General features: G+C 44.8%; 2 protein-coding genes across 3 annotated transcripts; one reads left to right on the top strand and one right to left on the bottom strand.

Annotated features, from left to right (window-relative positions):
- creb3l1 (cAMP responsive element binding protein 3-like 1) lies at window positions 1–19,173 on the top strand. 2 transcript variants are annotated; one of them, XM_079185349.1, is made up of 13 exons: window positions 1–267; window positions 7,545–7,680; window positions 8,453–8,539; window positions 12,632–12,786; window positions 12,890–12,971; window positions 13,251–13,474; window positions 13,705–13,851; window positions 14,015–14,073; window positions 15,506–15,574; window positions 16,848–16,950; window positions 17,044–17,206; window positions 17,433–17,595; window positions 17,689–19,173. In XM_079185349.1, the coding sequence occupies exons 1-13, from the start codon at window positions 157–159 to the stop codon at window positions 17,732–17,734; spliced, it is 1,545 nt and encodes a 514-aa protein (XP_079041475.1). In that variant the 5' UTR covers window positions 1–156; the 3' UTR covers window positions 17,735–19,173. The 2 variants fall into 2 exon arrangements, with proteins under 2 accessions (XP_079041475.1, XP_079041476.1); XM_079185350.1 differs by lacking the exon at window positions 8,453–8,539.
- Window positions 19,174–19,307: 134 nt separating this feature from the next.
- harbi1 (harbinger transposase derived 1) lies at window positions 19,308–22,168 on the bottom strand (the record flags this gene model as incomplete). Its single annotated transcript, XM_079185603.1, has 6 exons — window positions 19,308–20,865; window positions 20,978–21,153; window positions 21,232–21,439; window positions 21,526–21,601; window positions 21,703–21,905; window positions 22,004–22,168. 6 exons carry the CDS (start codon window positions 22,166–22,168, stop codon window positions 20,665–20,667), a joined length of 1,029 nt encoding a protein of 342 aa, XP_079041729.1. The 3' UTR covers window positions 19,308–20,664.
- Window positions 22,169–22,563: the final 395 nt, after the last annotated feature.

Raw genomic sequence — 22,563 nt, 5'->3', positions numbered from 1 at the left:
AGCTGGATGGATAGCAACGTCTCCGCAGCAGCAGCAGAAAGATGTGAATTGTCGACATTGCTACATTTTTAATGAGTTGAATTTAGGATTTTGCGACCAGTTCAGATAACTGCTGAGCGTCCGTCCAGTGAGCTGCAGACAGACACACAGACAGTCATGATGGAGTCTATCTTAGACAGTTTGACGGCAGATAAACTCTACCCGCCCGGCGGCACCAACCTGTTGGACCTGGAGGAACTCAGCGACGGAGATTTCCTCACTAACGTGGTGAGTTCGTGCTGCATTTAATTCCACAGTCCACAGTCTTTATTTTCATATATATATATATACATATAACCCACCACGGGGCTGTTTCTTCTTCTACTGGAAGTCAACTGTCAGTGTCTCAAGTGCCTTAAATCAAACGCACCTCTGCTGCCTGTTCCGCCCGGAGCCGGACCTCAGGAGGGCGGTGCAGTTATTAAGATCCTGACTGACATCCGGGGCTCGTAACCCGCTGCGTGCGTGCGTGCGTGTGTGTGTTTACTGTAATTGTGCAGACCAGTGTGTGCGACTGGGAACACCGACACAGGCTGCCGAGTTACTGGTTAACTTGTGTGTGTGTGTGTGTGTGTGTGTGTGTGTGTGTGTGTGTGTGTGTGTGTGTGTGTGTGTGTGTGTGTGTGTGTGTGTGTGTGTGCACTCAGCGGGCAGGTGTTGCAGTCCTCAGCTGCAGACCTGACTATTAATATGGTGTGTGTGTGTGTGTGTGTGTGTGTGTGTGTGTGCACTCAGCGGGCAGGTGTTGCAGTCCTCAGCTGCAGACCTGACTATTAATATGGTGTGTGTGTGTGTGTGTGTGTGTGTGTGTGTGTGTGTGTGTGTGTGTGTGTGTGTGTGTGTGTGTGTGTGTGTGTGTGTGTGTGTGTGTGTGTGTGTGTGTGTGTGTGTGTGTGTGTGTGTGTGTGTGTGAGAGAGAGGCTGGACAGAGTCTGGCTTGAGCACAGCTGGTGTGTGTGTAAGAGACAGACTGTTGATTGACAAGTGCACAATACATTCATTGGCTATATTGGTCTTCATTAGTTTTCAATGAACTCAATTAACTCTCCCAGTTATATGAAGTAAGTATTATTTTTTGTGTTTTCCTGACTGTTGGTCAGACAAAACAAGACATTTAAAGATGCCTTCATGGCCTCTGGGAACTTGTGACCGGTGTTAAATGTCTAACTTTTAGACTTCTGACTTCTCTGAGTTAACTAAACTCAGATTACTCCGATAAAGTGCATCCGAGACAGTTATTCACTGTCAAATTGCGACCATGCGTGCCATTAGCTACTGTGGATACTTTAATTAAATCTTGTCCCACCAGCTCAATGCTGCTGCAAAGTAATCAGTGTTGCATTGAAACATCCGCACACACACACACGCACGCACGCACGCACGCACACGCACACACACACACACACACACACACACACACAGTTCTCACTGTTGCAATAAGAATCTGAGGACAATTACAAATCACTAAATCCGGGAGCCCCCTTTAGAAACCACCTGTTGCGTGTATCATCTCCTGAGGCACCTGAGCCATTGCGTCTTTAATAGACTGTGTGGTAGAGCTGAGCCTGTAAATCTAATTGTAACGAGAGCGTTGGCAGCCCTAACGTATGACAATGTATTCCTCCTCCTCCCACCCTGTTTCCAATTGTCCTGCATGTGTGCGGTGCACCTCCGGCCACAAAATGCCAAAAGTACACTGCCGTGCCCTCGATGCACGCCATGCTTTGCACATTTAATTTGTGATTCCAATGATTCGTTCAGTGATAAACATCACGATATCAGCAGAAAGTACTTTGTTTCTGTCTCTTTTTCCACTCTGCGTCGCTCCTTCTTTTCTTTCTTTTTCAAACAGCACCGTTTTTTTTTGTTTTTTTTAAGCAGACCTCTATTCTAGTCAGTGAGTCACCCCAGCAGTCTGCTCGTGGTTTAAACCCCCTCCGTCCCTGTTCTAAATAAAGTAGTCCACTCTGCTGTGAAGCCACTATAGGCTGGGCGGTACCACTGAGGACACCAGAAAGGATGGAGGATTAGCTGTAATGCAGCACGCCATGCTTATACATATTTTAACCTCTCCTTATAACCTGCATTTGTGTTGCATGGACAGGTGCTGATGAGACCTCCTTACTGTCATTGATGCTAGCACTGGGCGAATAGCATCTAGAAGTGACGGTAGAGCGTGAACCAAAAGGAGTAAAGTTGTTCGGCTTAAAACCAAAACAAGGAGCAGAAAGATGCTATAGAGCTCCAAAGAGATGAAAGAAACTGCAGGGGACTGACTCTTGCACACTACACGTTGTCATTTCATCCATTGTTAATCCAAAATAGTGATTATAGCAGCTTTGTTGTTGGGGGAAGAGTACAGGATAAGTGAATTGACAATCACGATCTTTTAAAAAGAGCAGAAAGTAGCATGAAGTCACTTCTATGAATTCCTTCTGTCAATTCTAGGTGAATATCCCTTGGCTCCAGTTAGGATTGTGCATCATGTTCACTGAGCCGTTTTATCACCGTATCAAGGGCCATGCATGGATAACCTCGTTAGCCACGAGTTAGCAGAGCTCTCCTAACCATTATTCTCGTGATGCATTCGTCGTTCATTTGAAACTGGGAATTTGTTTTGGGATCGTAAAGTCATGCCGTTAACCGCGACATTGACCTTTAATTAACCGTCTGCTATGCGGAGTTGCTGTGGCTCACATCTGAGGGCCAATTGGAAAACATGTTGACGAAACTGTGTGAAAAATGTACAGCCAACAAAATGGATGTGCTGATTTATTACGTCCGCGACGGAGCTGAAACAAAGTCTTTTAACCGACTGGATGATTGACAGAAACTTCAATTTAAAAGTCAATTAATCATTGATGTGATTTGTTATGCAGAAACACTCTCCGGTTTCCGGCTTCTCAAATGGGATGATTTCTCGATTTCTCTGTTTTCCATAATTGCAAATTGAATATTTTTTGCAATGTAAAGATTTGGATCAACAGACACACGAGTACAAAGTGAGGCCAGTCTACTCTATTCGATTCTTTTCTATTTTATGTTCGTGGAAAAACAATATTTGGACTTTCTGTCCTCTACCTGTTATGCTTTTCTCTACATTTCGTATTCTATTCCCTCTGTTCTCCCCTTTCTATTCTATTCTATTCTACTCTCCATTCAGACCCTGTACTCCAGCTTTTAAAAGGACACGCCCATCTCATTTGCATGCTCGTTGCCGATTGGCCGCCGAGCTGCCCGATGGAATGTGAGCAGGCATGCAGCAGTATGTGTGTGTGAAGGAAAAATACTCTTCTACTGTTTTTACTGAGATGAACTATAGCTGAGTTCACTTGAGATCTCAACACACACACACACACACACAGTAACCTCGGCTCCTCTCTCGGTTTCAAGTGAAGCCAAGCACAGCCAAGCCGCTGCAGCCACACACCACCACATGAAGCCAAATACAGTATAGAGAACAGTGCCATTTTCTTATCTGTGGCAGCCACTGTTAGAGGATAACGACACGGTGTTTTCAGGTCTCTCACTATTTCATTTTACACTGCAAAAAGTCTGCATCCTCAACCAGCCATGTCATCTTTTATTGACTTCTAATGTCTTATTTAAAAGCAGTTCAAACGTCTGCCAATGGAGTCAATTAAAAGAGTACACCAGTGCTTTTGCATAGCCTAAATCATGTTTAAAAAAAGTGTGAAAAATGGGTGTAATTATTTCCCCACTGTCCGACTAACAGAACACAACCCAAAGATACTCAATTTGCAATCATCTTTGACGAGATAAAGCATCAAACCTTCACTTTTGAGATGCTGGAACAAGGAAAGTTATGACAAATGAGCGATAATCCAAATATTTGCCGAATATGATTGTATGTATGGGGATCTTTTAGGAAGCATGTGACTGTGATGGAGTGAGTTCAAGTCTGCTTTGATTAAAAGAGTGTGAAGTTAATGTAAAGCAAAGGCTTTTAAGTGTAACTGATATTAATTTATAGAACCCATTCCAAATCTATATGACGTATTCATTAAGACTTTTTTGGTCCCCTTTCCTGCTCACCATGGTGGTGTTGCAGTATCTATGATAGGGTGAAAATGAAGCCATCGCAGTAGACAGTGGTGATGCAGCAAAATGAACTAACTGTGGGAAAGTGAATTCATGCTGAGAGGAAGTCTGTCGAACATGACGGAGCGTTTCCTGCAGCCTGGCGCAAGATGTGTCGGGGTGTAGTCATAGTACCTGCAAGTACACTAACAGTAACACAAGCCACGATATATATTAACAACTGGAACAAACCGAACCGGAGCCACGACAGTTGGCACGTGAAGACTCTGAGACTACATGACTTGTAAAAAAAAGAGCTTCTACAGTGTAGGCCTATTTCCCTCTGGCTTTTACACGATGATCTCAGGAATTTACGATGGTTTCCACTGCAGTTTTCATGCCATCACTACATCAAATCTTTTGGCCTCCCTCTCAGTCCAGTTTATCCCCCGTGCTTTCCCTCAATATTCTTAACATGCAGACCAACGTTGGTGATTTCCACCTGAACCAGTGAGGCATCCAGATGAAAGGAGAGGAGAGAGAGAGAGAGAGAGAGAGAGAGATGTTGAGGCAACACTGTTAATTACAGGCATAAGGGAGTCGCTCTCTGCTTTTATAATTACTCCTTTTGCGTCTGTCTTTCTCCGTGTGGTTCGCAATCTCGGCCCCTTCCCCCTGCTAATGACACACTGACATAAGCTTTCAAAAACAGTGTGTTCCTCCCCTAATGTGATTCTTTTCTCCCCAGCAGAGAGGGTCCAGGTAATGAAAGGTCCAGACCTCCGTTTCCTCCGGTCGCACCGGCTGCAGCTGTTCCTTCACCAGCCCGTCTTAACACATGAAGCTTCCTGTCCCTAAAGCAACAATAACAGCTTCTATTGTGTGTGTGTGTGTGTGTGTGTGTGTGTGTGTGTGTGTGTGTGTGTGTGTGTGTGTGTGTGTGTGTGTGTGTGTGTGTGTGTGTGTGTGTGTGTGTGTGTGTGTGTGTGTGTGTGTATGTTTCAACACAACATGACATTTACCACTAATGTGGTGCAGGTGTGATGCCGGTTAGCATCAGCGCTGAATTCACTGTCAGTGTTGACCTTTTTCTCCCATCAGTTCACTAACGCCGCGACTCCCACAGCAACAGTTTGATGTCCCTTTTTTTGCTTATGATTCTTATAATTGATGCTATTTTTAATAGTTTTTAAAAACTAAATCAATCCTTGAGGGGCTGCCTCATCATTTCCCTTTTCTCTCCTCTCATTTTTCATGAAAAATGCCCCCCAAAAATATGAAATACCTTTGATTATTTGTCTATACTTGATTTACCAGGCGCATTTCTAATTGACACATTTATTAAACTAAAAACAGGAGAGAGGGAGGGATAATTCAACATGTACATGCCTGAGAGGAGGAGATCTTATCAGCCGGAATAGTTGAACATGTCGGGTGTAAGAAGAACATCTGCCATGGGCACAGGATAGTCATGCCAGGTGATGGATAAGAAAAAGATTAGCCTGGAGCAGGGCTGTGCTAGTCGTGTGTGAGAGCTGTATCACAGGCTCCAGGTGTGTTGGAGGTGAGCGAGTATAGGTTACCGACACACGGTCACCACTGTACTGTATTGTGTAATCGTTCCTCTGCTTCTTCTCCCAGCATCATGACAGTTTCTCCATATGGGAAACTTATTGGGTCATTTTGGAGTGGCCCAGTTTGAAAAGGGCCCCATGATGTTCCCCTAGTGGAGCAGAGTTAAAGCGGCAGTGGGTTATTGAATATGATGATATTGTTCCAGCAGTTATGCAGCGTTCCAAATCTCGTACCTTTTCTCTGCAGCTTCCCTCACAAAGTCCGTACTGCTGCATGCAGTATATGTGTTTAAATAGGGAAGAGCATGCAGCAGGAGAACAAGGCGTCTCTGTCAGTGTTACTATTTCTGTGGGTGGCGTTTATTTGTGAATGAGCGAGTATCCACTTGTGTGTGGCTGCAGGATGACGGAGTGTATATGCACGCTCTTTGTTGAGCAGCGGCTTGTCAGTCGCTTTTTTTACCCTGCGGTGAGCTCTGTTGAGCCCCCCCCCCGTTCTAATACAAATATTGGTATGGTTCCTCGACTCGCTGTCAGCGCGAACTACTGTGACAAATGGCTCGTGCTGCGACCGCTTCGCGGCCGCCAGTTGAACGCTTTCAACGTCAAGATGTCCGGTTCGCGTTAGCGGCGGAACGCTGTCATCTTTATGACGATTCAAAGTGAATCCGGTGAGAGAATTAGAAAAAGTCCAAACGTCAGCGGCTCTTCGTGTGTCATGCGCTCCTGTGCGTCTACCATCTGCACGTGTGTACGTCTGCTTACCCCACATGCTTTCATGAGACAGCTGCGTGTCTCCCAGAGTTTCACCACAGACACGCATGACCTCCTAAACACACACACACACACACACTGAGATAACACATGTGTGAAGGTGTGAATGTGGCTTGTTGACTTGTTTGAATACTATTAAAGAGTATTGCAGAACTTGCAGGCATCAACAGTGATTCCCATGACTCATACCCACAGTGTCAAGCTGCTCGACTTTCATCTCTTCCTCTTCCTCTTCCTCACTCTACTCCATTTCTGCTGCAGTGATGGACACTAATGGCAGCATTGAAGCTTGTAATAGTGTCATGAAGCCAAACAAATAAAATTGATGACTGCGCTACGCACTAGAATGTTTAAAACCATTTGCCTTCTTGGCCCGTGCAAAGAGGTCCGAAAAAACTGTTAACTCCTCCATCGTTGATGCCAACAAATATTGATTTCAGCTCCGTATTTATTATCCGCCGTGTCGTTGTTGTTGCTACTGGACTGATTTAATCCGCTGCGACACTTCTGGCAGTTTTCTTGGGGAAGAGTTGAAGTTAATTAACAGGAATACAACATGTAAACCTCTTTGTGTTGGTGCTGTTCATGCTGTGTCTGCCTGAGAAGCGTCCAAGCAGAGTTTACTTGCATATTCAATTGGTTCCAACCCATCTGTGTGTGTGTCTGTGTGTGTGTGAGTGTGTGTGAGCTTCGCACTGCTCCATGCATGTTTGCTCAAGAACAGGGTGACTCATATCGTGTGTGTGTGTGTGTGTGTGCATTTGTATGTGTGTTAAAACCGGTGAAATCAGAGCACCATGCTGTCCCAGGCTCCCAGAACATCATCTCTCAGCTCAGTGACTCATCTCATCCAGACTGAGGATGAATCTATCAATGTTTCCCATTGAATGACTCGTCATGCCATCAGCACAGTCTGGGCTGTCTGGACTCGGACTGATAGTCTGAGGTGGAATCGAAAGAGAGACGGATTAACAGTCATCAGTCTTGCAGAAACCACATAATGCCAAGTGTATCATGTATAGATTAGATTGTTTACTGGTTTCTCAACCTTATCCTTTGGGAGAACCGTTATTTTACTGAATAGAATGTCTCCATGTTTCTCTCCACGCTCTCCAGCCTTTCTCAGGTGACCAGATGGACGACTTCAGCAGTGAATTATTCAGCAGTTTTTTTGACGACCATCTATTAGAGCGGCCCCTTCTGGCAGACAGACCTTCGCCGTTACACATGGACATAGAGGACAGCAGCCCAGGTCAGCTCCTCTTTTATTGTGACAGGTCATTAAAAGAATATACATACACTTTCCTCCTCGCGGTGTGAATCATATGTTTTGGCACCAGGGGTTGGATCACAGTGGTCGCTCCTTCCACTAACATTTCTCCAAAGTTCACAGCTATTACGCAGCGATAACAATCTCACAGCAGGTAAATGTCGGTTGGTTGAACCCTTTCCAATCCCAAACCACTGCGCTTTTAGGCCCAAACAATACTAAAAAAAATCACTTTCCGTAGCTAATAGTCACATTTGGATGACCTTGTTTCCCCTGATAACCTCCAGCAGTGCAGCAGCCAGTTGTTCCGCTCAGCAGCCAACGTCTGAGTGGAACAAAAACAACCCAATCTCATTATTTAGTTGGATTCAAAAAGCTACAACTGCGGCTCAGTCTTCCCGATAGAGGATAAATTCCACCATATGAGAGCCAGTTTCTGTTGCCAAAGTCTGTGACTTCCAAAACTCCTGTTTCTCAACCATCTACCCCTCACCTCACAGGTGAGGGGTCTGAAACTGTTGACCGACCAATCAGCATGCAGCATGACAACAAATCAGAACAAAATGAACAAAATGATTGAAGAAAGGGATAAAAAAATATGATTTTTAGGCGATATTTACATTTTCTAGCGACCATAAGGAACATGTACACGACAGACACCCGTGTCTGGATGAGGAACTCATTTAACAGCTTGATGAGCACAGCAATGTTACGTTTTCCATGTCTGAAAAATAAGGGCTTTTGAACCTCACAGATATTCAAGCAGAGCACAGCTACTCTTTCAGCGAAGACTCCGCCCCCCAGAGCCCAGCCCCGTCAATCAAAATGGACCATGAGTCTGGTAGGTCGTCCTATTCCTTAAAAAACAATCTTATCTTAGTTTCGAACTATTCAGAGAAAAAGCGCACAGCCAATCAAAACTCTGCTGCCGATGTCGAGTCTGGTTCCTTATCGTCTTGGCTCAGTGGCTGCATGATGTCATGCTTAACATGCAGTTTGACCCCCGTCTGTCAAATAGTATACACTCTGATTGGCTGAAACCGCTGTCTGACATATAATATGTGTGATGATGGGCTTAATCCATATCTATTATATTGAATGTAAGAGGTGCTTGTCGAGACAAGTGTCTACTGCAGCTCGGTATATGAATCCTGCACATTTCTGTGTTGCTTTCAGACTCGTCCGCCTCATTATCTCCACCTGTCTGTGTCTCTACCTGTCTGTCTTCACTGTCTGCACGCTGTCTGTTCTCCATTTGTCCCAGGGATCCTGCTGTCTGAGCGGCAGGATCCCTCTCTGAGCAGCTTTCCTCCAGCTAAGCCCTGCCCACCTAACACACACACACACACACACACACACACACACGGACTCACACAACGCTATGACAAGCATATGGTTTTGAGTCTGCAGCTTTAGCCGAAGCCAGCGGAAACTCTCTCTTTTGTCAGGTTATCTCTCTCTCTCTCTCTCTCTCTCTCTCTCTCTCTCTCTCTCTCTCTCTCTCTCTCTCTCTCTCTCTCTCTCTCTCTCCTTCCTGTCTATATCTCTCTCACTCGCTTACTTCTGTTTTCTATCTCCCTCCTTCTCTTTTTTCCCCTTAATCCAATTAAATCCGCTGCTTCATTGGTGTGGATATCAGATTACACGGATTTCCAAAATACCAAAAGAAAAGTCGATCTCACATCTAAAAACTACTTGCATGTTTCCACTTAAATGAGCTACAATATTAATACAGATCATATTTTGCTCTTCAGAGAGAATGAAATGACGGCAGACTAACGAAATCGATTTAGAATCAAGCCGAGCGTTTACGCTTTAGTTAGAATGTAAAGTCACGCCAAAGCAAACAGGATGTTAAAATAAAAGAAATCAAACATATCTGACATATTAAACCTCTAACCATCAACACACTATATGACCTCATAAAACAAAACATTTCGACAGCTTTCATTCCAAGGTAGTATATATTTAAATGTGTTCTCGTTCATTGCCTCCATGTGTTGCTGCATAACTGTTGTCTCAGGCTCACATATGGAGGACACACACACACACACACACGCACATATCGTATGTATTTAAATCTCTTCCAGGATATTTGATAATCCAAAATTAATTTCACAACCTGTATCTGCTCCACATGGCTAAAGAAGCCTTTGGGATGCGTTCTTTCCACCATTCTTATTTGATTTTGAACGGCTGATTGACACAAAACAGATCTACGGTGTGCAGTTACATGTACAGGTTTTAAGCACCATAAGGTCTCCAGTCGGGTTGCACCTGTTGAATGCCGCTCTGCTCTCTGATTGGAGGATGCAGAACTCCTCATTTTGGAGCGGCGTGGTTTTCATTTTTTGGGCTTTAGTGCTCTAGCTTTGATCACATTTTTTTCCCGTACGAAACAGCTGGACTGTTAGCTGTAGAGAGGTATTTTGACAAGACTGCTGCGGCTGAGGGGGTTTATCCAGTTATCCGGCATTTTCTGAGGTTGGAGTCGGAAGTGTTGGAAGTATATATTGTTGTGTCGCACCACTCGTACGTCTGGAGAAGCAGTCAGCGTTTTCACCTCATCTTCAGCCCTTTGTAAACGTGTTGCCGTCGACTTGCGAGCGGCTTTTTAACTTCCCCGTGCCTCGTTCCCTTTTCCCCCTCTCAGCCTGTGGTCTTAGTTCTCGTTGCTCTCGACCAGTCGAGGAGAAGCTGCATGTTTTTTTTTTTTACTGCAGCTCCTACTGCGTCGCTCCAATCTATTGTTGTAATAATCCTGCCGTCCCACTGTGATCAAACACAGTCGCCACCTCTCCTGCGTTAGCCCCCTGTGACTGCCAGGAGCCTTTGGTCATTAGCCATTTACTCCATGATAGGATTTCTTACCTGGCTTTACTAGCCTCATAGGCAGACTGTCTTTTATTAGCAGCATCCAAAGAGATCCCATAAAGTCGAGAGAGGAGAGGATCAGGTTTTACTCTGTTACTTTCATCCGCAGCATCTTTTACATGTACTCACTTCACTTTACTTAGAAAGTATCCTTTTTTGGACCTGGCTTGTGTCAATTATGCTTTAATCAAGTCAACCTGCAAAACCCAAAGCTCTGTCAGCTGCAGTCCATACAATGACAATGGAAACTGTGTACACCTCATAGTATTTATGAAGTGTTCCTATGGTAATAAGAAGAGAAAGACAGAATCCCCGCATACACGAATGCACAACCTTCCTATGCATTGGCCAGCAGCTTCTGGTATTCATTAAAAGATGGTGGTCGAGGGCGGCCAATCAAGCCCTGGCTTAACAAGGGCAGCAGGCTTAACGAGGCCCAGACTAAGCAGCAGGGACGGCCTCATTAGGAGAAGCCTCTGAGGGTCTGACTTACCCTCAGAGGCTGTACGTGGGAAATATACGTAAACGGTGGATCCACCCCAAACCCGAGTGCACATTTTACTACCAATTTATTTCAATATGTTCCTGAAAGATGGAAGAATCACCACGAGCAACGACGACCGACATATTGGAGGTCTGCAGAAAGAGTTGCGCCGCATGTCTGTTCAATTCCATTTTCCTCTTCCTGCTCATGTGTGAGGATTTTGCTGCTTTTCCCTGTTTCATATGAGTGCACGCCGACTATGTCGGAGTTGCGGAGTGTTGATCGGACAAAAACCAGACGTTTGGAGACGTCAGCCGACATCGCGTAGACCCAACAAATCACCGTCCACTTATGCGCTGATCCAGGAACTGAGCCCAAAAAACAACAACACCGATAGCACCTTCTCTAATGGGCTAATGAGAAGATTGCGATGATACAGCTGATCCCCGCTGTAGTGATGACGGGATGAAGCTCTCTCACACACACACACACACAAACACACACACACACACACACACCTCCCTCTGCTTCCACCCGGCACACTCAGCTTGTAAACTTCATAGCATTTTACCAGCAGACATGTTGCTAGGAAACCAGGAGGTGATTAAAATGACGTTCACTCCCAGCGCACACACACACACAGGAGCAGCACCCGTCTTGTTAAACTGCTACTGCTCTCTTTCCATACACCATGGGAGCTCTTTCTGGTTGTGTGTGTGTGTGTGTGTGTGTGTGTGTGTTGTGGCAAACATCAAAGTGTCTACTCTGTCCTGGTGCTCGTGTCTTATTCGAAAAAATTAAAAAATGCTGACTCACTCCTTTTTTGTGACTAGTCGGCTCTAAAAATGTACGATTCCTCTTCAATATCAAGTTAGAAACGTTTGACTGTTTTTGTGGACTTTTTCCTAATGAGGTTACTTCGCAGCATAATCAGCTCACCTTGGAAAGGGGCCTTAATTGAAAGCATACATTCAATATTCACATCTGGTAGACCCATCGTCATTCTAAACTCTCTAAACCTTTTTGAGGAAAAGTCAGCAGGACACCAAATATACCAGGAGTGCTTCTGACTAGTCTTCCTGCAGCCCCGGTGTGCCATTTACGCCCTTAAAACACGTCCTGCAGCTCACAGCAGACTAAACAATGCAGTTACCTGTGAGATGCTCTTATAAATGTCCTCATTGTGTTTTTTTAAGGGAACCGCCTTTAAAATTGCACTCCGTCCTCGTCGTTTGGGTCGATTACGCGTACTTTCTGCAGTGTTTAAAGGCCGTTTCTTTTCTCAGGAGGGACGGGCGAAGACGAGTTGTTGGATTCGAGCCCATCTTTTATTTCAGGGTAGCGAGCTCACTCGCTGGAGGCAAATTATGCACCGCAGTTGCCAGAGCGACGTCGTCCAGCAGCCTGTAATAACCGGTTCTGTCAGGAAGCGTTCAAATGTTTTGGGGAAGCTCTTTGCAAGTGTGATTTATAAGCCACCGGTTACTTCCCATTGGAAGACCTCCCTGAAGGTCCTGGAAGTTTATTCTGCTTTTTGGAAAAGTTTTCAAAGTTGATTTTGTTTTTCCCCCTCAGAGTTTGAATGGAGCTTCAGCCAGGACCTGTCGGCCATCTTGGTGAAACAGGAGGAGCCGGATGTGGGTCAAAGGTTAGATCCTCCGCCTCTCGAAGGCCCGCCTCTCATATTAAGCGCGGCCCCCCCACACAGAGGGTCGCCATGGAAACGCACGGTTAGCACCCACCCGGCAAAACCATCCGAATGATGCCGCTGTCGATTTTCTTTTCTAAAGCGACGTTTCATCAGCGGCTTTTGTTGTCTGTGTGTTTCTGCAGGAGCCCAGTCAAGACAGCGGGAAGCCAGTCGCCATCAAAAACGAACCCAGAGAGGTTGGACAGTACCTCAGCCTGCCCACCGGTACACACACACACACACACACACACACACACACACAAGCACACACACGCATGTTACAGTGGTAGCAAAAGAGTAATTTGTGGGTTTTTATACCCCTGAACTCATACGTGAGGACAGAAACTCTCTTCATCTGTACAATGTTTGAGATTTCAGAATGAACCAATACATTTGGGGCTGTCAGTGGACCCATTTCCTGCTTCGGCACAGTGATTCAGTGGTCAAAGCAAAAGGGAGTTCATCGCAGAAGCACTCATTTTCACCTCCCTCGTCTCCTTTCAGACGACGCTCTCCAGCTCCCGCCCACCCCGCCCAGCAGTAACCACGGCGACAGCGACGGCTCCCTCCCTCCGTCCTCGCCGCACCTCGCTCTGCCACCGTCTTCCCCTCAACCACAACAGAGGCCAGGAGGTCGAGCCTCCTCCTCCTCCTCCTCTTCCTCCTCCTCCTCCTCCTCGTCCTCTTCCACAGCCATCTCTTCCTCACCTCTCCTCACTGCGCCACATGTGAGTGAAGTTGTTGAATGAACCAAGTGCAAAAGATATATATATAGTGGCTGTGAAGCAGCTGTCATCATGAGGTTAAATCAGTCTCGGCCCATTTCATTAAATCCAATCAATTCAGTCGGACTTTGCCCGATTCAGCAGATTTTCTCACATGAATCACATTTGTTCGAATGCCACAACGTCTGACTGAATCTCCAATGCTGATAATGGTGCTTTGGTTGACGGTGCAGAAGCTGCAGGGTTCAGGACCCCTCTTGCTGACGGAAGAAGAGAAGAGGACCCTGGTCGCTGAGGGCTACCCGGTACCCAACAAACTTCCTCTCACTAAGAGCGAAGAGAAGGCGCTGAAGAGGGTCCGACGGAAGATCAAGAACAAGGTAAACACCGCACCTCTGTGAAGCCGAGTCTTCTCTGGCGTCAGTAAGCTCAGACAAGAGATCGACATAATTGATTAACAAACAAAGCATTTATTTAGGCAGCAAATCCATCTGAAGGTTTGCGGAATAGAAATCGTGACACCGACTTTGTTTCTCTACCCAGATCTCCGCTCAGGAGAGCCGGAGGAAGAAGAAAGAGTACGTGGAATGTCTGGAGAAAAAGTAAGCCTTGGAAAACCTCTTTGTCCCCGTGTTTCCATTCCTTTTCCACTCCTTTTTGGTTTACCTTTGTATCTGGCGGACCTTTTGTGATTTCCGAACCCTTTTTTTTTCTCATCAAAGTCAAATAGAAACTCTCCTTCAGTGTATCAGCGGCCATAACCATTTAGAATAGTTCAAATTCTTGCCTTGGTTCTACAACCTCTGACTTTACCCTGCTGTTATTGGCACAGTGACCAAATATTGAAGCATAAAGATTTTTCTTACAGTCAATAGATAAAGTGAAAAGACCAAATGGATACTTCCCTTCAAAATGCTCAGCTGTTATGTTCGCATCACTTATCTTCAGAGCTTTTCAATCAGAACTAAATCATTGAACAAGTGTTGTGCTGCTGAATTATTACTGTTATTTCACCCAGTATCACGTCACTCCATCTGAGGGGTCACATAGAGTTGTCAATGCAGGGAACGCATACATTCTTTCTTCCTCTTCTCCGAGCTGTCTAACAATGCATTTAAGAGTGTTGCATTTGGTCCAGAAAGCAGCCGTGTTGGCCACTGAGGTTTCACCCTGAGCGGAATCTAACCACAGGCCTTTTTTTTACATATATATATATATATATAAGTGTGTGATTGTTAAGTGCATCACTGGTACAGAAAAAAACATGAAAAATGCAACTGGCGGAAGAGAGAAAGGAAGAGAACCGGGCAGTTGAAGTATAATAAAGAGGATGGATGCAGGACATTGAACTGTCGGGCCTAATGGTATAAATGTCCACATGGACACGTGATACTTATGATGTATTTCGTCTCTTAAAGGGAACTTCTCTCCTCTCTTATTCGGGCCATTCCTCGCTGTGGCGGGGCTCCAGTAACCTGCTGAACACATGGGGCAGATTCGCTGACAGGGAGAGGGAAGGGGAGGTGAAAATGTGGGCTTGCTTATTTCTGAGCAGAAAGCACCCAAAGAGGTTCACACAGGTGGTGGCAAAATGTCCCACTAATCCCATTAGAGTAGGGGGAGGAATCGCCCTCTTTCTTTGTGTTCATGTTTTCTTTTCGCACACGAGGACAGGATTATTGGAGGATCTCTGCAGAGCGAAAAACAGCAGGACGACTCGCTGAAAGGAATGTGTATGAATGAGCCGTATTCAGACCAAACATATAGGTGGAGATCAGGAGGATTAGGAGGAACGGAGCACGAGATTAAGAAGATGTTTTCGCCGATATTAGATATAGGACTAGCAGGAGGGAGAGGACACCCTGCGGATCCACCTGTGTGCAAAAGAGGATCGATTGGGGAACTTAACTGTCACAATGAATTCAGTAAATGAACAGTGTGTGCAGAGCCGTGGACCTGCAATGAAGCTGTGTGCGTTAAAATGTTAAATCTGACAAAAATTTGTGTCCGTCTGTGTGTGTGTGTGTGTATCAGGGTGGAGAGCTACACGTCAGAAAACAGCGACCTGTGGATAAAAGTAGAAAATCTGGAGACCGCCAACAGGTGAGGCTCACACACACACACACACACACTGGCTAACATTAGTGTCGTCTTGCCGTTGCACCTCTACAGTTCTTATGCAGCGTGCTACTCGGACAGAATTATAGGAGTCTAAACATAAATTTGTCTGCTCCATATGCAAAGTGTAGACTCACCCTGCTCCTCTGTTATTACGACAATATGAAACCAATCTGCTATTATCCAGGAGGGGGTGGGTGGGTGGGTGTGGTGGTGAAGAGGGCTGAGGGCTGAGGTGGGGGGGGGGGTCTGTCTCTATGTCTGTCTGTCTGTGGCGGTCTGAGCCTGTTATTACAGCTGAAAGCTAACAGTAGCTTTCATCATGGAAGGCAACCCCCCTCTACCTCCCTCCCCACCACACACACACACACACACACACACTGATGAATATGTTAAACCACCACACAGAGGAACAATGAGTTGGCGCAAACTGGGGAACATGAGTCAGCTCGCTCACTCTCACAGAAAGTCCAGAATATGTGCAGGGCTGAAAACAAAAAAGAAGTTTTTTTTTTAAACAAATGAAGTTAATTTAAGCTCCTCGTTCCTAAAAATTCCCCAAATGCAGTTATTAGTGGTCGTTTTGTTCTCCTGCAAAACTGCATGCCCACTTAGCGCTGCTGGTTCATGTGTTGTACAAAAATAAACCCCACCTCCATGTAGTGTTAAATATGTATTAAAAAGTCTGGAATTCTGCTTGAGCAGACACTCAAACACGGACTTCATCTACCAGAGTCACACTGATAGTAGCTTGAAATGTGCTTAGCTTAGCACAAACACTGGAAGCAGGGGGAAACTGCTAGCCTAGCTCCTTTTTAAAAGTGAAAAAAAACAAATTTCCCATTCTTGTGCGGAATATTTACACACACACAATCATCACCGAGTCAACCTGCATGAGCTTTGGAAGCGTTATAACGTCAACGGTGAAGTGAGTGACGGTTTATTGTCCGGTTTAGAGCCTTAACGTATTAAACCGACTGGCCGACTTCGCTGAGGCTCACAGCGGTGTCTGGGCCTCTGTCTCCGCCTAGTGGTCAGAGAGGCTCCTCACAGCTCATACCATCAGAACCCTGCTCTCCAGATCCCACTGATGTACTCCATTCTACTGCTTTCACTGGTGCAGTCGATGATGAAGTTGACTTTAAAGTACACAAAGAGAGAAATCAGCTGCAGGGGCTTCGGGTGGCTTTCCTCGAGGTGAGGCTCATCCTTTTCCTCCGCCTTCCTCGCTCTTTATCGGCTCTCTCTGTCTCTCCAGGTCTCTCCTTCAGCAGCTCCAGAAGCTTCAGTCGTTGGTTTCAGGAAAGGTGATCCCCCGTTCTTGTAAAATAGCCTCCACTCAAACAGGGACATGCCTCATGGTAAATGTTGTTGACTTCATTAACCTCTGAATCTGTTTTTTTTGTTTATGTTTGTGATTGTTCACTGAGTGTTTTGCTCCTCTCTGTGTGCAGATGGTGGCCGTGTGTTTCGTCCTGGTGCTGGGCTCCTTCTCTCCTTGCCTCTCCCCTCTCTCCTTCCTCACTCACACCTCCTCTTTGTCCTCATCCTCCTCTTCCTCCCATCCGTCCTCCCCTCCTCCGCGTCCGACGGCGGACCTCTACACCACCAGTCAGGGTGGGTCTACAACTACAACACCATTATGGAAATTCAGTTACAATTCTTTGAATGCACCAACAAACTTCCCCTTAGTTTACAGTGTCATACATTTCCCATAATGCCTTTCAGCAACCCCAAGAGAATGAGAATGAACTTTAGTCCTTGTAGATAGAGGATAGGATCAATAACATCCAAAATAAAAGCACATGAATGACATGAGAATGATGATGTTTGTGTGTCACAGTCCGTTCTCGCAGCCTCCTCTTCTACAACGAAGAGGCTCCATTGGAGGAGAGTTTAGTGGCGTCAGAAGAGGGCCGGCTACAGTCAGACCACATCCAGACAAGCCGATACACAGCTGACGCTGACAGCAGCAACCAGACAGCTGGGCCCGAGTCAGACCGGAGGTAGAACATATATATGATGTGTATGATCTCTTTGTGTCAAAGAGCTGTTGTTGTCCTCTCAATATTAACAGAGTGCCTCTCTTCTCTCCTCAGAGAAACAAAACCAGAAGGAGTCTCCGAGGTTTACGACACAGCCTGACGACTCCTCCCGTGACTTCTAACCTCGAAACCCCCCTTAAAAAAAGCCCGAAATAACCTCCAGATTCCTCTGCCAAACTGGACCAGAATCTCAGTCCACCATCACCCCTTCTAGTGAGACGCGGGACAAGACCTCCTTCAGTCCTCCACAGCCGGTATTCTGCCTGCTCGACACGCGGCGCTTCACGTAAACGGACTCTGCTACGCCTGAATATACTTGATTTTAAAGAGACCATCTTATTGAAATTCCAACTTTTATGCATTAAAATATAGTATCTGTTAATACTGAATTAAAAAAAAAGGTCGTGAAGAATATTTTAGATACATTAAACTTAGGGGCTTAATTAAAAAAAGTTACAGATGCAATTTGTAGCATCTTAACGAAAATATCACCACAAACTCGTGCGACCGTTTGCCAAAAAAAGAAGGCCGATATGAGCCACTTAAGCTGTGATCATGTGAACAGAGTTTTATCTCGTCTCGTCACGACAGACCTGAAGAAACGTGCGCTTTGCTTTATGGGAAATGTGGTCTTAATGTTGTGAGAAACACAGAACTCATGAACATGAATACATATAAATGGATACTTGACAGAGCACTGTGGGAGTTTATGTGATGTATTTGAGGTATTATATGTATTTTACTTACAAGGTTTGTTTTTTTTAACCAGTCACAGGCCGTATGTTGACAAAGGGCTGCAACTAACGATGAGTTTGGTTATTTTTGTGATCAATCATTTAATCCTTTTTAGAGAAACTGGAACTGGAAGTTTTTTTCTTGATTCCTTCTCCGTCAATCAACTAATGGAAGAATCGTTTCAGCTCGATGTTAGTAACGGCACATTAATGAACGCAACATGTGTTGCTACTAACATGTTACAAAGCTAAATCACGGAGATGAACACGTCCTTTTGAGAGGAGGCTGTGCCATTTGTAAAAGTGCCTTCCACTTCAGAAACATGACCGACTTGGCCTTAAAGCTAAAGCCCACACACGCAGCTACTAACCTGGAAACGTAACTCTAAACTAGATTACAGACCGTTTACTTTTAAATAATCATAAACTGGAACAATGTTCAGGACTTACGTGGGCGAAATACTTTATTTCAAATGCCTCGCAAACCATATAGTACGTTGTATTTTTCCACTTTTTAAATTCACGTCTAAATCCAGCATCATTTGGGAGGTTAAACATCTCCAGACCAAGGGGCTGTTAAAGGGGTCCCGACAAGAGGTTAGGGAACATGACATAAAAGTATTTTTATGGAATTAAAAATTGTATATGTAATATATTTGCAGCATCAAAAAAGAGCATATTTAATTTATGCAACAAAAAAAAAAAAGAAATACCGAACGTGTTTTTAAAGTTAGTTTGCCATTGTCTTGTTCTGTTTTTCTAAATAATGTTTACAAAAAAACCAACTAAAATACAACTTATAATATATTCAGAGCATCAAAAAAAAAGAGCATATTTATTTTATGCAAGAAAAAAAAAAGAAAGGAATTGTATGTTGTGTTTTGGCCTTTAGGATGATGAAGTTTTACATGATGGTGTGTAGTTGACATGCTGTTTCATGGAGTGTAAAACTTTGACGTGATCCGTTTGTGTCTTTTAACTGTAATACAGTGTTTATGTTTCACTGCTGTCGCATGAAAAGCCACGCTTTTTTTTGTTCCCTCGTAAAATTTAAAAAAACGCCATTAGCGTAAACAAACCCATTTTTAGCTAAAAAGCCACAGAAATTCATCGCAAATAAAACGGCACCAATTTGAAATGAAAACATTTGACATTAGCGCCTCATGTAGATATCTCCCCGTCATAAAATTCATGCTCAAAGGAAGCAGCGGAGGAAACGTCCCAACGCCGATGCTCAACGTGCTCATGCGACAGCAGTGTATGTTGTATTTATTCCTGTTTGTAGAAAGTGTGTATATATTGATGAAGCCAATCAGGGGACTAATACATTCCAGGAACTAAAACACCACTAGCTTTGTTATCGCCACAATCTGAAGGAACATCGGGACATTTACAAAGAGTCTTTCTTCACCACTATTCTGAAAATGTAAGAAGAAGAAGAAACGTGACGATTACATGTCACGGTATTCCTTCAAATGCAAAGCGACGAAAACAGGCATTCCACTGTCCCAGTCCAAATCATTGAGGACATAATCACAATTATGAAATACTTTTTTTTTTATCATTGCAATTAACACAGTTTTTCTTATTCATCTCTGTACCCGTTTCGTTTTGTGTCCCTCATACTGTGTGTGTGTGTGTGTGTGTGTACACACAAGAAACATCATGTGACTGCAGCCCGTTTTTGCGCAGACATCCAGTCATTTTCACCCTTAACAGTCTTAAAGCACCGGTGTACATAAATAATGAAGAACCTAATGTGCAGTTGTTGTAAATAAGGGCCTTGGTTTTGTATTGTGACATAGTCCAAGATTTTAACCTGTGGAAGCACTTGGAAAGGAAAAATATTGAGAAAATTGTTTTTTTGGGGGGAAAGGATATGTAAATGAGGGGTTAAAAATAAAAGGGAGGGTGACTTTTTCCACTTGTAAAGAAACTTTGATAACACAGCAGCTGCACACAGTTCAAATAGTTGTAAAACACCAGGGAGCGCTTGATTATTCGTACCTCTTGGTGAAAATGTTTGAGGAGAAATAATCAAGCACTTTCCAGCGATTCCAGTTATTTCAAATGTGTTTGGGTTTCATGTTGTCTTGGTTTGTTGTATAGCGTCTTGCATGTTCCCTCATATCCAACTATGTTATCTTAGTGTAGTCAGTAGAGTAGAAACGAGCAAAATATAAAAAACCTGCATCAGCAACACTGTGTCTCTGGAATTTCTTGCTTCAAATGCGACTTTAAAAAAAAAAAAAGGTCCCAGTCTTGATTTAGTCTTGTTTCCTTTCCGACCAGCCGTTCAGCTGAAGTGTTTGAGTATCAGCTGTTTTCGGAGGTCCTCTGCCTGGCTGTCGCGGTCCTCGGGTCTCTGCTCGAGGCTCTCGGGCTGCTCCAGGGGGTCGGTTCTCTCCAGAGTCCAGGCGTCTAATCCAGACTGCAGGGAGGCGTTGTGGAGCACGCAGCAGGCCAGCAGGATGGACGAACTCCTGTCGGGAGAATACTGCAGGACAAGAGAGGAGACAAGATAGCTGGATGACGATGCTCCCAGTGCGATGCTGCTCTGTGTGCTTTTATATTTGACAGGGAGAGGTTAGCTCAGCATAGAAAAGTACCTGTAGGTATCCTTTGGTGCCGTCCAAACATCTGAATCTGGTCTGGATGGCTCTGAAGGTTCTGTCCACTATCTCGTGTGTAGCCGTGTGGGCCAGGTTATATTGAAACTCTGCAGGGGACTCTGGGCAGTCGACCGGGGTCATCAACCACTTCCTTAGAGGGTAACGACGGTCACCTAGGAAAGAGAATAGGACTTTAATCCTTCGCTGGACCTTTTACAGACTAAAACGTGATGTTGAAATCCACATCTCACCCAGCAGCCAGCCCTCCTCTGTGTCCTGCAGCTGTTTGAGGAGAGCAGACCTTTCTAGAACATCCGTGTCTCTGAGACCTCCAGGCCAGTGTGTCTCTGCGCTGAGCAGCAACCCTCTGGCATCACAAACCAGCTGACAGCCCACGGAGTGAAACCCCTTCTTGTTCACGTAGGACGAGTCTTCGCTGTTGGGAGCTTTGATGGTGACCTGGAGATGAGGGGGAAACAATATCAGTCAGGCTGTCACTTGTGTACAAAGTGTTCAAAGTTTGAATACAGTGTAATATAGTAAACCTGAACATAGTCCAGCGCCCCCAGTACTCCTGGGAATCCTGCCACCCTCTGAAACTGCTCTGTGCTGGAGGGATCTCTGCATGTGAAACATAAATATGGCTGTTATTGTAATTTGTCTCCTTCTTCTTAATGTTTTTAATATTTTGTCTGCCTCTATAATACAGCATGGCATCACACCTGCTGAACGTGATGAACTGGGGTGCTTTCTCCACCAGGGCTCTGGTCACATTGGACACGCATCTGGACATTGACGCCTGGCTGATCCCTATAGTGTCTCCCATAGATGTCTGGAACGAGCCAGATGTGTAGAAGCCCAAAGCAGCCAACACCTGGACCTCAGGACTGATGGCTCTGGACCGCTGTGTCCGTCTGCAGAGAGCCTGGCGCGCAGAAACACATCCACATGCATAAAACACATTTAAATGGACAGATAACTTGATGAGATTATTCAAAAACTGGGGGATGAGCACATACTAACCTCTCGGAGTAATTCCACCAGATACAGAATGAACTCTCTGGGGAAGCCAAATTGCGAGAGGAGGACAGTGTCTGGGACAGAGCCCAGGTCAAAGCGGTCCAGGGTCTTGTGGCCTCGACCATGTAAGAGCAGATCACAGTCCAAGATGGCTATAGGGATCGCCATGCTGTGGGCAGTAACACAGTTATATCAACACATAATCTGCAATGATGGGAAGCGTCTTGTTTTGCATGTTATAGTTATGGTATAATAGAGATTATAGCAGTTTTATTTTGTTTCATTTTATTACATTGCCAATAAAGCCCTTGCTGGCTAAAAAATGGTGGACGATTATAACTTAACAGCACGGAAAACCTGTTAACATGTTTTAAAGCTAACGTTATTCTTACTTAGTACAGAATCAAATGAAGCCAAGACGCTAACTAGCTAGCTTGCTAGCTAGCTATCATCTGAGCTTTCTTAATTTCAGCTCTGCGTGCCTGTGGAGGCCACTTTACTAACTCACTCAGATGAATAGCTGTAACGTTGAATGAAAAGTAAAGCATAATTCATTTTGTTTG

Source organism: Pholis gunnellus (genome assembly GCF_910591455.1).
Source record: "Pholis gunnellus genome assembly, chromosome: 24".
Taxonomy (NCBI): Eukaryota; Metazoa; Chordata; class Actinopteri; order Perciformes; family Pholidae; genus Pholis; species Pholis gunnellus.
The sequence above is the reverse complement of the archived record's forward strand: the minus strand, read 5'-3'. Positions and strand labels throughout refer to the sequence as shown.